The sequence below is a fragment of the Wyeomyia smithii genome, chromosome 2 (assembly GCF_029784165.1).
Source record: "Wyeomyia smithii strain HCP4-BCI-WySm-NY-G18 chromosome 2, ASM2978416v1, whole genome shotgun sequence".
NCBI lineage: Eukaryota > Metazoa > Arthropoda > Insecta > Diptera > Culicidae > Wyeomyia > Wyeomyia smithii.
The window spans coordinates 81,538,205-81,554,594 of NC_073695.1; the positions used below are offsets into that span (position 1 = coordinate 81,538,205).

The 16,390-nt window shown below is 39.9% G+C and overlaps 1 protein-coding gene across 25 annotated transcripts in view; it reads right to left on the bottom strand.

Moving 5' to 3' along the window:
• Window positions 1-8,124: 8,124 nt before the first annotated feature.
• LOC129725401 (glutamate-gated chloride channel) overlaps window positions 8,125-16,390 on the bottom strand; it is a 289,723-nt gene continuing 281,457 nt past the window's right edge. For 24 of the 25 annotated variants that reach the window (XM_055681189.1, XM_055681201.1, XM_055681192.1 and 21 more), the window contains one exon: window positions 8,125-13,249. In XM_055681189.1, the coding sequence (XP_055537164.1) occupies window positions 13,103-13,249 (147 nt within the window). In that variant the 3' untranslated portion in view covers window positions 8,125-13,102. The remainder of the gene's footprint in view (window positions 13,250-16,390) is intronic. The other variant, XR_008728084.1, reaches the window with a different exon arrangement.

A 16,390-nucleotide genomic window follows, 5' to 3' on the forward strand; every position in this document is an offset into this window, starting at 1 on the left:
ATTGTGCATTGTATAGTTGTTGATATCTTGTGTGGTACTTTTAATATATTACTGAACGCACTTTACTAATTAAACAGTCTTCACCTGCTCTCGGTTTATTGCTTAGATATGCTTTATGGACCGATAGATCTAAGCCAAACAAGAGAGGAAAACAGTCAGTCCTAACTAGTAGATGTGTTTCGTGTTGTACAATTAGTGAGCAAGTGCGATTTAAGTAGCCATGTTACCTGCTTAGAACTGGTGTTAGAATACATGTTACGCAACTACTGAATAATGCAGTCATAATACAATTATTATTTATGCAGTAATACCTAATACAATTATTGCAGAATAGAATTATTATTGACGAAAAAATTGGTCGTTTTTATCCCCTAATAGGAAAATCGGAAGATATAATAATTTCTTTATGTTCTATTAGGTTCTATGTTATTTGGGTGTACTTACCATACCAAGAATGGCCGTGATTATTGTTTGGTTTGAGAAAAGAATCTCTAGAAATATGAGGAAAAATTATCAAATGAGCTGTTGAAGAATTGGGAGAAATTGCACTTTGGCAAGTTGGTAGACAAAATATCCATGCTTCTTTGGAATCGACTGCATATGACGTGATGTGCTTATTCTTTTACAAAAATGCTTGTGTTATCACAGAATAATGACTGCATCCTGAAGGTAATTTATGAACTCTAAGGGTCTCCATGAATGTTGTTTCTCAAGGCAATTATACATGCATTATTAATTTGACTTTATCCTCCTTATTAAGAGAGACTAATGTTTGTTTATGCGAAAATGCGGAAACACTAGATTTTATTATTTCCTAAACGACGTTCTATTAACACCAAACTGCTCGGCAATTCGAACTTTCGAACATAACATCTGCATTCGTAATCACATATCTGCATCTGCATCTGCAGATGTCTAAGAAATCACATCCGTAACATCCCTGGTACCTACTCCCAGCGCAGTCTTCCATATTCATAGACCTGGCCACAACAGACTGTATCACAAATCCATCACGTTTTGATTGACTGACGGTATTACTCGAATAATATCGTGGCGCATACGTCGATTCTGACCACTTGTTCCTGATGGTTGGAAAGCGCCAGAAACATGCGGTTGTCTACAGCATTCGCTACCCTCACCTGTTCTTACTTACTTTACTTCTACTTTGTTGGCTAACGGACCGTTCACCGGTCTAGGGCCTCTTCCTGGTTCTCTACTGAAGATAGTTTTGGCGGCTCTGTCGTCAGGCATTCTGGCTACATGTCCAGCCCACTGAAACCTGCCCCGCTGTATTACCTTCACTCTTGAAATCCACAAACAGATGGTGAGTCGGTAAGTTGTACTCCCGGAACTTATCGAGGATCTGTCGCAGGGTGAAGATTTGATCCATCGTGGAATTCCCTGTCGAAAACCAGCATGGTATTCACCAACAAAGGATTCCGTTAACGGTCTCAATCTGAAGAACAGGATACGGGAGAGCACTTTATATGCGGAGTTGAGCAACGTTATGCCTCGATAGTTGCCACGATCCAATCGATGACTCTTCTTATATGTAGGGCATATGAGACCTTCCAACCAGTCGTTCAGCATTTGTTCATCCACCGAGGTCCTTAGTATTATCTGGTGGATCGCATAGTACAGCCGCTCGCTTCCCGCTTTTAGAAGTTCGGCCGGGATTCCGTCCTTCCCAGCGGGCATGCCGTTTTTCAGCTCACTAATCGCCTTTTTCACCTCCTCCTGTGTTGGTGGCTCCACATCTTGTTCGTCAATCATAATCGTCATCCTGTTCCTGCTCTGCTCTTCTGGCTCCTCACCGTTCAATTGCGCCTGAAAATACTCCTTCCACCTGGCTGCAACCGTCGGTTTATCAGTAAGCAGGTTGCCGTCCTTGTCATTACACATGACCGGCACAGGAAAGTTCCTGCTTCTGACTCTGTTGACAGTTCTATAGAATCTCCGCACGTCGTTTTGAGCATAGCTGTCCTCTGCGCTGGCGAGCACCTGCTCCTCGTACTGCGCTTCTTCCGACGGTGGGTTCTATTTTCGGCAGCTCTTGCCACCCTGTACCACTCTCTGTTCTGACGCGTAGCCGCAGTGAGCATGCGGCTCCTGGCACGGTTCTTCTCATCTGTCGCTTTCTGGCACTCGGCATCGAACCAGCCGTTAGGCTGTCTTCCACGCGTCGTACATACCACCTCTCTCGCAGTCGTTTCGATGGCGCCGTGAATACTGCTCAACAGCCCATTTAGGTCTTCCACTCCTTCCTCCTGCTGTTCTGCGATCCGTTGATCCAGCTCTCTGGCGTATTCTGCTGCCACGCCATCAGCTTTCAAACGCTGAATGTTAAAACGCGTCATCCTCTCTTTGCGAGATATCAGCACCTTCGACAACCGTGCGCGGATTTTATAAACGACGAGATAATGGTCAGAGTCAATGTTTGGTCCCCGGAAAGCCCAAACATCAGTACCATCCAAAAGTGCCGATCGTCAATCAGTACGTCAATCCCAGCACTACGAAACTGACGCCCCGTTTCGCTGCTTTGCCGCCACTGTAGTAGATGTGGTACTTGAAAGAAGTGCGTGCAATAGGGTCTACTGTACGGAATTCCCTTTCTCCGGAATTTGGCCACCGAACCTCCTGAATCGCTGTAATTTCGGCTCCCTGCCGCTGTAGTTCTCGAGCAAGCAAGCCAGCCCGCGCCGGTTCATTGAGAGATCGGACGTTCCAAGTACCAGATTTCTAATCGTTTACCTTAATCTTTTCCGTGTTCGTAGCTTAGGTGTTTGCCGATTGATCCGTTCCGTATTTCTAATTTCGTTGTTCGTGGTTGAAGAAAGGTTTCGGTTTGCTACCTTACCAGGGTCGCGATATCTACATCCTGCTGATGGGGCTGCCATCTTTCATGTAGCTGGCGGGATACAGCATTCCATAATTCAGCCACCCGTTCCGAGTCAGACGCTGTTGTACGCCGCCCCCTAATATGGGGATTATAGTCTGCAAATGCACGACGAAACGGCCATAGGAAATGATCAAAGTCAAAAGACAAATAGTTTGAAATGATTGGTTTTATCGGAATGACAACATCTTCGACTTTTGGCTTCTGTGCATCATCTAACATATTCTGCAAATACCCTTTTTGGGTGGCATTCGGTCATTTTCAGCTGTTTTTCTGACATCAATCTGATTCCGGAAATACCCATATTGGGTGGTATTCAGTTATTTTGGCTGTTTTCCAGAAACTAAAAGCAATCATCTTTGAATTCAAAATGGTGTCCAGGGTCAATGCTTAGCTTCTATGCATCATCTCGGTTACGGAAATATTCGTATTGAGTAGTATTCGGACATTTTAGCCTGTTTCCCCGAAATTACTATCTTACAATTCAAAAATGGTATCTGAGGTTAATTTTTAGCTCCTTGCATCGTTCTGGTTTGTAAGTATTCTCTTTGTTGCTCTTGGAACCACTCAGGGCGAAACAAATCAAGACGAGGAAGATTATCCAAGTGGCTTTTCCGTTAAATTATCAGCCTTAAAAATATGTTCATTGCATTCACAAATCTATTTATTCATTTAAAATTACAATCTTGGAGGGGATTTGTTAGAAAAGTATAGTTATGGATTTACGAACCGCTTTTATTGCACCGGTGACGCTGCGCACCACCCTAGTGGCCGTCGGACGAGGATAGCTGCTGACATCCTGAGACTGGTAGAGTTGTTGTCCACGGTTGTTGCAGCGTGAGGGCTGCCGTTTTCCTTTAGACGTTCCCGGTTGACGGCGCCTGGCAATGCAACTCGACTGGCATAATCTCGCCGAGGTTCAGACGGGCGATCTGTCCGAAGCGATCCCAGATATTCTATGCGGTCCGGACGGGAAATCTCCACTTCCGGCGTCACCAGGCGAGGCGACTGACGTACGTTCCGGTGATCCGATCCGAGTAGCCTCCGCAGGCGAGGGTACTGACCAGAATGGCTCCAGCTTTTATTTGATTTCACTTCACTTTATCAGTTACCAGACGCTGGTAACGACGACGACGAGAGCAGTGTTTTTCGGGTCACTTCAAAATCGCAAAAGAGAGCTGTCCTCGGTCCGTCCACGGCATTATATACCGTGATGTTTGTGTTGGGCAGAGTTGACGTCTTCGCCCGATTTGACAACTCGTACGTGAAATGCGTCCCACTTGCTGATGATCGATGTTTACGGTCGAGGAATGGGATACGATATACGAGAAATTCAAATTGTAATTTGTTCAGAGTATAACAGTTACTTCAAATGAGCAAGAATTATTCTAATAATAAATAAAAAGGTGTATCAATTGAATCTATGGTATTTGAATGCCTATATTGAAATACTAGGAAACGAATATGGCTCTTTATTTCTAAACTAGCTGACCCGGCAAACTTCGTCCCGCCTATTTTAGTGTTTAATTTAATAATTTTAAACATTTTAAATTTATTGATTCCTTGCGATTGGATTATATCGTTTAAAAATAATTGGTTTTATCGGAATGACAACATCCTCAACTTTTGGCTTTTGTACATGACCTCTATTCCGGATATATATATTGGGTGCATTTCAGTTATTTTCGTTGTTTTCCAGAAACTGAAAGTGGTCATCTTCTGATTCAAAATGGTGTCCAGGGTCAATGCTTGGCTTCTTTACATCATTTCGATTACGGACTTATCCATATGTAGTAGTATTCGGTTATTTGCGGATGTTTTCCAGAAGTTGCCATTTTTCAATTCAAACTGTTGTCTAAGGTCAATTTATAGCTCCTTGCATCATTCTGGATCCGGTGATCCGGAACCGTAAGTCGCCACCTTGGATTTAAAAATGGCATTTGGAGACAATTTCTGGCCCCTGAGTGTCATTCTGGTTTGAGAAACACCCATATTGGGTGTTATTTGGTCATTTTCGGCTGTTTTCCAGAAACCGGATGTCACCATCTTCGAATTCAAAATGGTGTCTGTGGTCGATTCTAGCTCCTGTGTATCATTCTGGTTCCGAAGATACTCATTTTGTATGGAAATCGGCCATTTTTGATTGTTTTTTAGAAACCGGAAGTTGCCATCTTACAATTCACAATGGTGTCTGAGGTCAATTTTCAGCTTATTTCTCGTTCCAGAGATACTCATATTGGGTGTTATTTGGTCACTTTAGGCTGTTTAACGGACACCGGAAGTCGCCATCTTGGATTTCAAAACAATTTCGGCCCTCCGTGCGTCAATCTGGTTAAAGAAACGCTCATGTTGAGTGGTATTTGATCATTTTAGCCTGTTTTTCAGACACCGGAAGTCGCCATCTTACAATTCAAAATATTGTCTGAGGTCGATTTTTGGCTTCAGTGCATCATAACAATCCCGGAAATACCTATATGGCGTCGTACACAAATTACGTAACGCTAAAAACCTAGATTTCAGACCCCCTATCCCCCCCTATGTAACGATAAGTAACGTTAGATATGACTCCCCCCCCCTAAAGTAACATAACGCTGGACAACCTGCCCCCCCTCCAAATTTGCAATTTTGAGCAAACATCTCAGTTACGTAACGGGCTCAACCAACCCCCCCCCCCCATCCCCCCTATGTAACAATAAGTAACGCAGACTTATCTCCCCTCCCCCCCTTCATGCGTTACGTAATTTGTGTACGACGCCTATTGGGTGGTATTTGGTCATTTTCGGCTGTTTTCCAGACACCGGAAATCGCCATCTTAAATTCAAAATGTTGTCTGAGGTCGATTTGTGGCTTCAGTGCGTCATAACAATTCCAGAAATACCCATATTAGGTGGTATTTGGTCATTTGCCGCTGTTTTTCGGAAACCGAAAGTCGCCATCTTGGATTTCGAAATGGTATTTGGAGACATGCCAGAATATGGAAGGGTGTCGAAACATTATGGACATGTTTGTTACACCTAGTAACATTCACCTGCTAAATTTGGTTATATTTGCTTGATTGGTTCTCGAGCTGTGCGTAATTTGAGTTTCATTTCACTTATAGAAGAGAGAGGGGTGTCAAACCATTATATTTGTTACCCCTCAAAACAATCACCTGCCAAATTTGGTTCCATTTAGTTGGTTAGTTCTCTAGATAAGCAGAGATTTGTGTTTCATTTGTTATGAACTCCTCCCTCACAGAAGAGGGAGGGGAGTCGAACCACTATGGACATACTTGTTACCTCTAAAAACATTCACATACCAAATTTGGTTGTATTTGGTTGATTGGTTCTCGAGCTGTGCGAAATTCGTATTTCATTTGTATGGGACCCCTCCCTTGTAGAAGAGGGAGGGGTGTCAAACCATTATGGATATATTTGTTACCCCTAAAAACATCTACCTACCAAATTTGGTTCTATTTACTTGGTTAGTTCTCGAGATGTGCAAAAATTTGTGTTTCATTTGTATGGGACCCCTCCCTTCCAGAAGAGGGAAGGGTGTCGAATCAACATGGACATATTTGTTACTGCTAAAAACATCCACATGCCTAATTTGGTTCCATTTGCTTGGTTAGTTTTCGAGATGTGCAGAAATTTGTGTTTCATTTGTATGGGACCCCTCCCTTGCAGAAGGGGGAGGGGTCTCGAACTATCTTAGTCACCTTTTCCGGCCCCTAAAACCCCTATATACAAAATTTCACGCCGATCGGTTCGGTAGATTCCAAGCCTATATGAATCAGACAGACAGACAGACAGACAGACAGACAGATAGACAGACAGACAGACAGACAGACAGACAGACAGAGCTGCATTTTTATATGTTTAGATTAAGTTTTGTAGCCTAACTGGAGGTTACAGGTTTCGGACATACTAATATTTGGTAACTTCAGGCTGTTTTTCAGAAATTGAAAGTCGCCATCTTGAATTTCAAAATGCCATGAAAATATTTTTTGCTCTCTAAAACCTCCACATGCCAAATTTGGTTTCATTCACTTGATTAGTTCTTGAGTTGTGAAGAGATTTGAGTTTCATTTGTATCAGCCCTAATGTACAGTGCTGTGTGAAGATTTCGGGTGCGTTCTCAAGTCGTTTGAAATACGCAAGGGACCTTATCAAGGTTTGCCTTATATTCAATATGGCGCCTCCTGTTCAATATGGCGCTTGTAGGTGTTATGAAACGTGCAGCCCTTGACATGAGTAACATGATTTTCAATAAATGCAGCCTATTTATCTGCTTTACTGATGACGGGGACCTTATTGGAATGAAAATCCAAGCGGTTGCTGAACAGTACACCAAGTGCATGAAATGTGGAGCAGAAAAGCTTTGGTTAAAGGTAAATAGGTACGTCGAAGATCAAGTATCTGCTGGCGGGAGGAACTGAGTGCTATAGGCCTCTCATGGGCAGTAGCGTAGCATTTGACGGAGATGATTTCGAGGTGGTGAACGAATTTGTGTACCTCGGATCATTGGTAACGTCAGACAACAACTGCTGCAGAGACCCCCGCCGACGGATTATAGTTGGAAGACAACTGCCAGCGAGCTACAAAGTCTGTGTCGAGCAAGCAGATAATCAGGTAACACTGACATAATTTGTGAATTAATGTCGAATTCGTTTTCGCGGTTCAGCTACACCGTCCCGGACTAAACTTTGCAGCTTGAAATAAAACATTTTCAGTGTAGTTGCATTGATATGCGTAATAATAAAGATAGCTGTCAATGTGTTTTATTTTGGTCATTATCGCCATCGTCATTGAATGTCTCGTTTCCATTTCATATTGCCATCTCGCAAATGTGCTGGAAAAAATTTACTTTACCATGTGGAACGAGAACCAAAACAAATCAGTTTTGATACATATGTGGGAATGTGTTGGTAACTCCCTACAGTACACTCTGCTTTTTTCGGGTGTAGTCCGGGACAAAAAAGTGTAGTCAGAGGCAGAAAAAGTGTAGTCCGGAAAGTGAAAAAAAATGTACGGGGTGAAAAGTGTAATCCGAGTGTAGCTACACCGCGAAAACGAATTCGACATAAGATTAGTTAGAATAAAAACGGTTGCTTGTTTACTTCGCATTGAGATTCAACAACCAACATGGCTGACATCATATCAATATGTTCATGGCTTAAAATATATATTTCATTACGACGAGGAGGATGCGTGTGGGAAATTTTTTTTTATTCTAGACATTACACTGAATTTCTTTATTTTTGATCAAAAATGGTTTATTTGAGAAAATAAAAAACTTTATTTCGTGACAACAACTTCCTATTCTCGGATTTACCGATACTTTCCGAAACTTGCAACTTGGCCTTTTCTGCTCTTTTCAGTAACAATCAATAAATGGACGAAAAAATGTACCTCCGTGTCTGGCTATGTGTGTGTGTATCTCTGTGTGGGTTGCGTGTGTGTTCTACTTCTACTAGATAGATACTTTGTCGCTCTAAGGGCTTGCACTGCGGTGACTGACTTTCAAAGCATTGAAAATAAACGCACCGGTTCTTGGTAACTTTTGTTGCTACTTTTTTCACCTTTTCCCCTTAGTCAAAACAGAGCAGTTATTATAATTCATAATTCGTAGATAAGAGTGCCTTTAATTGTAAATTATCTTGTATCTCTCTCGTTGCTGCATGCATTTACGAAATTTAGACTGGCAGCGTTACTTCACTAATGCTTGCTTGCTTGCTTCGCTTCGCGCCTTTGTGGCCTAGAAGAAGAGTGTCTACTATTCAGATTGCCTACAAGTATAATTTGGTTTTGTAGTGAAACGACTCATTCGCTCATTATCTCTTACTTATTACCCATATTGTTCGAACGTGATTTTCTTTTTAGCGTCTTTTGCCCATCGGCAAGTGACTGGTTGGTTTTCGATTCGTGCTTTTTTTTATTTTTTTAGTTTTAGTTTTTAGCAAATATACGAGTAGAGGCTTAAATACAGAACAGGTTTGTAGGTGCATTTATTTTTGGTTTGTTCTATTTGCTTTGCACTCAACGCTGTCGATATACAAAAATGATTTCAACTATTTTACATGTGAGTGTAGTTCAATTGTTTTTGAAATGCCGTTTCTACCCAATTTGACCTGTTTACAATTAACGCGCTGCGGCAACATTATTCTGTGGTTGTATTTAATGGTAAACTTTACAAATGGCTATTAGTATTAGTCGGTATGTTCACATTACTGTGTAAGTTTTTTGTTTTGTTTTTCTTGCATTATATTTCTTGTTCACTAAATCACAATCTTAGCTGAGCTGTATTATCATTTAAACTATTTTTTTATTAATTTACACGTGTGTGGTGATCTAGTTTTTGACAGGCTTCAATTAATTGTATGGGTTGGAGTATTGAAACGCAAAGCACGATGTTATTTGGCTCCCGAGCTAGTTTACTTATGTAGCAAACCTATCAGCTGCCGACATTATCTACGGTTTCACTATGGCTCTTGCTTAATCACTAGTACGAAATAAATGTAACGCGTGTTCCACGCACTTTACTTTTAGTTGGAATCGTTTGACTTAAGGGACGCTAAAGAAGAAATAATGTTATTTTGTCTTTTCGAAAAACCATGGAGTATTCCAAATGATCGAAGACGAACGTTGTAAACCGGTTTAGAATAACGTTAAAGTTTAGAATATTGTGTTGCTCTCGTAAGCTAACTTAATTTATGTTTAACAGCCGATAGAACAAACGTATCGAGTTACATGACTAGTTGTAAGATGCACACTGCCCATCTGGTAGAAATCATTGTCTGGAAATTTGTGTGTTTTTTTTTCAAAATCTGTTATCATCTTCTGGTAAAGAATGATTGTATTTTACCATCGCCTGCTTTTATAAACTCAAAAGGAGTTTCATTGGTAGTTTTCTTCCTAGATGATTACTTATGTGCGGGTTGATGAGAATTATTCAATCATACATTACCAGATAAGTATTATTTTAACAAATAAACTTCCAGATAAAGTTCTATGAACTGTGAAATATACTAATAACAGAAATAGACTATGAAAACAGTTAAATAAAACGGACTAACGGATCTTTTGCTATCGAAATAGTACGATTATGATCATAATAGTGCGACTGTGATAGTTTGTCTAGTATTTTAAATTCCTTCTACCTCGTCTCTTTTTGATATGTAACATGATGAAACTAAGCACTTGAGTAGCACGTTATTGTTGTGTTTTTTGTTTGTTTTAATTCATAAGCGGTGTTTGTAGTAGTAATAGTTGTTAGTAGTAGCTAGTAGCACGTGAAGTCATAATAGCATCAACTTGCCGTTGTTCTACTTGTTTTGTATAAATATAGTAACTGTTATGGGCACATAAATCACAATTTAAAATTATTTTTTCCATTCTTTAGCCACCTGCTGCTTCGCTTTGGTGGCTTTTTTCTTACTTTGCTGGTGATAGTTTCGGCTTAGAGTTATGGCTATAGTGGCATGCAGTATTGAAATCGAATGTTACGGAAAAGGCGTCAGTAGGGCGGCTTTTTCGTTTCCGACTAACAATTTCTTCAATTCACAAAATATTCCCTCTCTAACTTCTCCCGCAGTTCGCACTACAGAGGCCTCGCTTGCCTCGGCTACACTTGCACGTACAGTCTTATGAGCTTGAGAGAACTTACATACAGGAAAAGAAGCTCGTGGCTTTCAGAAAGTCCAGCTTGAAATACTTATAACGGAGGGTTTTCGTAAATGATAAAATGCAAACAATTACACTCGGCTAATTGTTTGTAACTATACAATGTTTCCCCATTTGTACAAGAGAACAAACCCTTAATGTCACAGCAATTGTTCATTGTTCGTTTCTTTTGTTTTTTTTTTCATATATTATGTTATTCCACTGAAAATTGGTCCGATGCTAAACCTAAGCGGTCTTTCGAGTGCGTATTTTTTGTTTTCAAACGAATCGTATTATGCTTGCATGAAATGGGTTTCGCATATGCTAATAGTATAAACGAATGATACACTGTCGTACACAGAGTCTTGATAACAATTGTAAAGCGAAAATCTTTGGTTTAGAATATTGTTTTCCGTGGGTTTAGTTTTAGCTCAATAATTCTTTATTGATTAATCAGGCTACTGTGGCGATGATCTAAATCGGATGGTAATGAGAAACAAAATATCAGCTTGTTCTATTTTATAATTGGTAAACATTCGATGTTAGAAAGTTTAGAATCAGTTATGTTTTTTTCTCCGCTGGTCCCCGGTATTTTATTTAATCAAAAAAAAAAAATGAGTATTGAATTTTACAAACATTGATATTAGAAAAATAAAATTTTTGTTGGTGTTTGATGCCTCGAGTTATCGACAAACATAGTTTCTTTATGCCAGTCAACTACGAACACTACTGAAACTACTCGCAGTTTTTATGTTTTAGTTTTTACCAAAAATTATTCGACTTTCGAAAAGTTACGGTCTTGTTTAGTGATATTCTCGCAAACTTTTAAAACGAATTCTCGAATGCTAAAATGGTATTTAATTAAAAGAAAGTTAGCCCCCAGTGGGGGTTTGACTGTAGACGAATGAATTATTTCCTCGAATACTTAACCAAGGAAGACTAGTCTTCTGACCCGGAAGAGATGTCTGATGTCTGGGACAAAAGTCTTGCAATATGGATCTAAATAGATGAATTCTTGCAAAAGGACTGACCGGGTTAAGGTTTACCAAAATCCATAAAAACGAATGGTAAATTTTAAACGGTAGAAATTCATACAAGCTATTGCATATTTTTAGCAACGCTTTTAGTTTTAGCGTAGTTTTCACTAGAAAGTAGAATCGAAGTAACATTTTTTTTTCAAAAAACTCGGAGACCAGATATATTTACGAAACGCTTTCCAATATTATTGCTTTTCATACATTTTAGTGTTTTTCTGTTCTGATCATTGCCATCCGACTCGATTGGGTGTTCCATTGGTTAGAAACAATTTGCTCCCTAATTTTTTGTTGGATACATGAATAAACTTTGAGACATTGAGTGTAAGCCCCGAAAAAAAAAAACATTTATCATCCTGTTAGTCGCAAATTGTAAGAAAGTATCGAGGATCTTCAAAAAACACCTAGATTTTGTAAATAATAGGCCTAAAAAGTGTTTTGTTTTATGTTGAGGTCACTTACATACGTGGAACTAAGGTATAGTTTGTGTACGCGTGACTAGCTGATCTGAGTGATTTAACCTCCTCTTATCTAAACGGTATCATTAAATTGATATTTCGCCGTATAAATATTTTTAATATATTATAAATTAGACTTTTATTTAAATAGTATTGCTATGATTTCTTTATTTCTTACTAGTTTCCTATTTGATTGCAAAATTTCTCGTCATTGGCTTGGCGTGTTTGTATCTTCACTATTAATTCGCTCTTTCTCTCAATCTCTCTCTCTCTATCTCTCGCTATATCTACCTGTCTTTCAGCATTTCTTCATTGCGATACGAGAACCATCGTGGTTGTTGCATTTGCGTTTCGCTGGTAGCGAAACAAGCGTCATCGCTGAGTTTTTTTATGCTTGTATGAACTGTAGTCCGGTAAATTATCTCTATTTGCATTGGCAATGGAAAGAAGGTTCAATTCATTTAACAAATGGTAACTAACTGATTTGCGGTAACTCTAGTATATAATAATCTCTCTTGGTTTGCTACTTCAACCGAGCTTGACTAGTTTTGAATGAAATAATCTATTTACAAGTTTCATTTCACAATCCTCTATCTATTTGTTTGTCGTTACAGCGTTCGAAATGTTTGGTTGTGTATTTTTGATTTAGTTTATTTGTTGCTGATGTTTTATTCTTGTTTGACTAAAGGCAGTATTTGTTTTGTTGTTTTAAAGATTTACTACAATTCTTCGCTTTATACAAATGTCACGGTTTGGATCAGAATCAATAATTTGGTTGCAAACTAAGCCTTTCATTTGTTAGACTCATGTGCTTGTGATTAGTTTGTTTTTGGTTGGTTATCAAAAGCTGTTTTCGCTGGAAAAAAAGATCTGCATCCTGGCAGCGGTTTTGTGTAAAATCCTGTTTCATGTAGCATCCGGTTCACCACAAACCGATTACGTTTGGATGGTAGTGGAAACTATTAAAGTTGAGATTGTAGCATCTGTATCGGCATCTTCGTTGGCTCGGGGTAGCGAACGTTACAGCAGATTGTTCGTATAGATTTTGTGAAGCAGATGCTTGTTGATCGTATTCTAGGAGAATCCTTTGTAGTGGATGAAGAAAAATATCAGGAATACTGCGTACGCAGACGGGAACGTTATTCGAGCAATGACATCAATGGTCTTTGCGACTCGAATCGGATGAGGGGGTTCCTTTTTCCGCACTTGAACGAAGCAGGTCTGAAACGAGAAAACAGTTTAATAATTTGGGTGGCTATAAACCTATAATGGGGCGGATTTAGCATCGAGTGGTTGTAATTTTCCTCAGTTTGGGATTTATCATCGAGTAGATATTTTTTGTGCCGTTTATAGTCGTAATCATAACTTTCGGATTTCCGTTAAATGGCACTCAAGTTAAATCTATTTGAATTTGTTTTGAGTTATCTTCGTTTTGAGTTATAGCACAGCAATATCTAAATTGATTTAAATAATGAATAAAATAGAATAAAATAACTACAGTCGTACCTTGATGAGAGGGTATTTTTCTGGTTACGTTATCTCAAAGAAAAAGAATATAATTTTTTAATAATACAAAACAGTTGATGGTTACTCGAGAGTGCGCAAAAACTAATTTTCTTGGTCAGTACCGTAAGCCGGGGTGAGGTTGTGTCAGTGGAGTGAGATTGGGCCATACAAACCCACTGTTTGTTAGCCATCTCAAGGTGATCACAAGACCAAACTTTCTTGAACAAGTTTCCTCGAGTACTTAACTAAGAAAAACTAGTCTTCTGACCCGCGAGAGATGGCTGATAAGTCACGAGTTGGATCGTTACCCAAACATTTACTCGAAACAATTTATACTTCAAAAACAGTTTCTGTACTTAAATTTTGAGAATCTAAAAAAGTTACGTTATATCGAGGTAAAGATTACTTTATATCGAGGTATGACTATAAATAAATAAAACAGGGAAAAAAATATACAACAAATATTAAAATTATAGAACTCAGTAATAAAAAGAATACAAAATGAATATTTATAATAACGAACAGAAAAAAAATAAAAGAATGAATAGGTTTACCATCCAATAGCGAATTGTTCTTAGGTTTTGTGGAGGTTTTATTAAAGTATTGTTTAATCATGGGTTTTCTATGGGGTACTTGTGATTTTTATTGATCAACAGTTCTCAAGAGTGATTGAAAAGCACTTGAAGAATTCATGCGGATCGTTTTTGTGCTGCTACGCGTTTTTACAGTCGAGTGTCGAGTCAGAGTCCGTTTCAAGGTTAAGCTATTGTACGAGCGTGCCCTTTGACACTTTTGTGTTGCCTGACTGAGTGGCATAGCATCTCGATTCTATTGTTCGTTGCTGATAAGTTTTGGCTGTGTCGATAGTATTTCGAACTGAGGTGCACCAGCCAGAAGTGAACCAAAAGTATACACTGATCCTTCATACCGATCTACTGGCTGGACGAAGACAAGTGAAAATTTTTCATCCCTTTAATCGTTCCACTGTGATAGTGCGCTATCACATGAGTAATGGATGTTAACAACGACAATCATGCTTCTTCTGCCTCTCTGCCTCCTGACCCTCCAGTCCCAATACCCGCTACTCCGATTTTCCCCTCTCTCACGCTATTCCCCTTTCTGGGCTCTACCCAGATGGATCGACGGCACAGTTAATTGTTTATTATGGCCCAAAGTAGGCCCTAAATAAAAATCGCCAAGAATAATACAGCGAATAACAACGCTCAGGTCGGTTAGGAAGAGGAATTCAGACCGGTAATTAACTGGATGAAAATGACCTACGACTAACCGACTTTGCCGCCTCCAGAACATGGTCATACGTAACACCTTTCTCTAGCATAGCCTCCAACATCGGTATAGCTGGAGATTACCTAACTAAACAGAAAATCGAATCGACCACATTTGATAGATGTTCGGCACTTTTCAGACATTATCGTGAACAACACACGGTACCGTTGCCCGCCAAGGTCCGAAGTCGCCGAAAAATACGCACTTTCTCCGGAAGCTGCTCTGCTAGAAGAGGATGAGTTGGAAGATGCCCTTCTAGACGTCTGCTGGAATACCGTCAAGTCAGCGGAGGACGTCTTAAGTCGCGAAGTACTGAGTCAACGTAACGAAAGGTTTGACAAAGAATGTCGGCAGATATTAGATGAAAGAAGCGCAGCACGGGCAGTAATGCAGCGGAGAGCCACCCGTCAGAACGTGAAGCGATACAAACAGAAACGGAGACAGCAAATCCAACTCTTCCAGCGCCGCCAAGAGTAGGAGGAGTGGGAAAGTTCTATCAGAAATTCAACGTATCCCGCAAAGGCTTTTTCCCACGAGCCGAAATGTGCAGGGTTAACTATGGGAGTATGTTGACAGATGATCGTGATGTGATCGAAAGGTGAAGACAGCACTTCGATGAACATCCGGATGGCGTACAGGCATAAGACCAGAATAGCGACGCAGGAGACTCTGCCAGTGCAGCAAGCGATGGAGATGTGCCATCCTCATCGATAGGCGAAATTAATTATGCTATCCGATGGCTTAAGAGACAGCTGGAAGGGGTGGTATCGAAGCGGAGCTTCTCAAGATCTGCAGTGTTGTGTGAGGATTTCGGGAAGTCTATCCGACCCAGTCGGATCCCGCACGGGACTTCGACAAGGTCTTTCCTGCTTGCTGTTCAATATTGTGTTTGAAGGTGTTGTGAGACGAGCGGTGCACGATTTTCGTTAAATTTGGTCAAATAATTTGCGTTCCGAATGACGTGGACACTGTCGGCAGAACATTTGAGGCAGTGGCAGATCAGTACACCAGACTAGAATGTGAAGCAGAGAAGATTGGATTGAAGATAAATAGGGTTTTTTTTATGCCAAATGACTTAAAAATGCATGAAACGTCGAGAAAAAATTTTTTTTTGCAAAAATTTACTTTCTGGGACTTAGTCGTTTTGAAGTAGAATACTTCTCTCAGGAAGCTCGGCTACATAGGGATGTGAAATGAAAATCTAAAAGTGAAAACTATGTCCAATTTCAAATGCTAATAAATCGGTTAGTTTTCGATGGATTTCCTTCGTTCTTGCAGCAATAGATTGGAAAACCTTCTAAGACTCTTCCCAAAAGAAGATCATTGTAATTTTATTATGCACACTATTGTACTATTGAAAATAGTCAAGCCTTGTCAAAACGAAAAATTCGACCTCTGATTGGTCGTTATATGATTGCTTCCCAAGCACGGTCGACAGAATCATATACCTTGCAATTCAAAACATGCTATTTGGCCTATATAAGAGCCTGTTTCAGCCGAAGCCGCTCATAATAGTTCTAGACAGCGACAACAGCAGTCGTCCTCCCTTAGCAGCAGAACTCGCAGTGC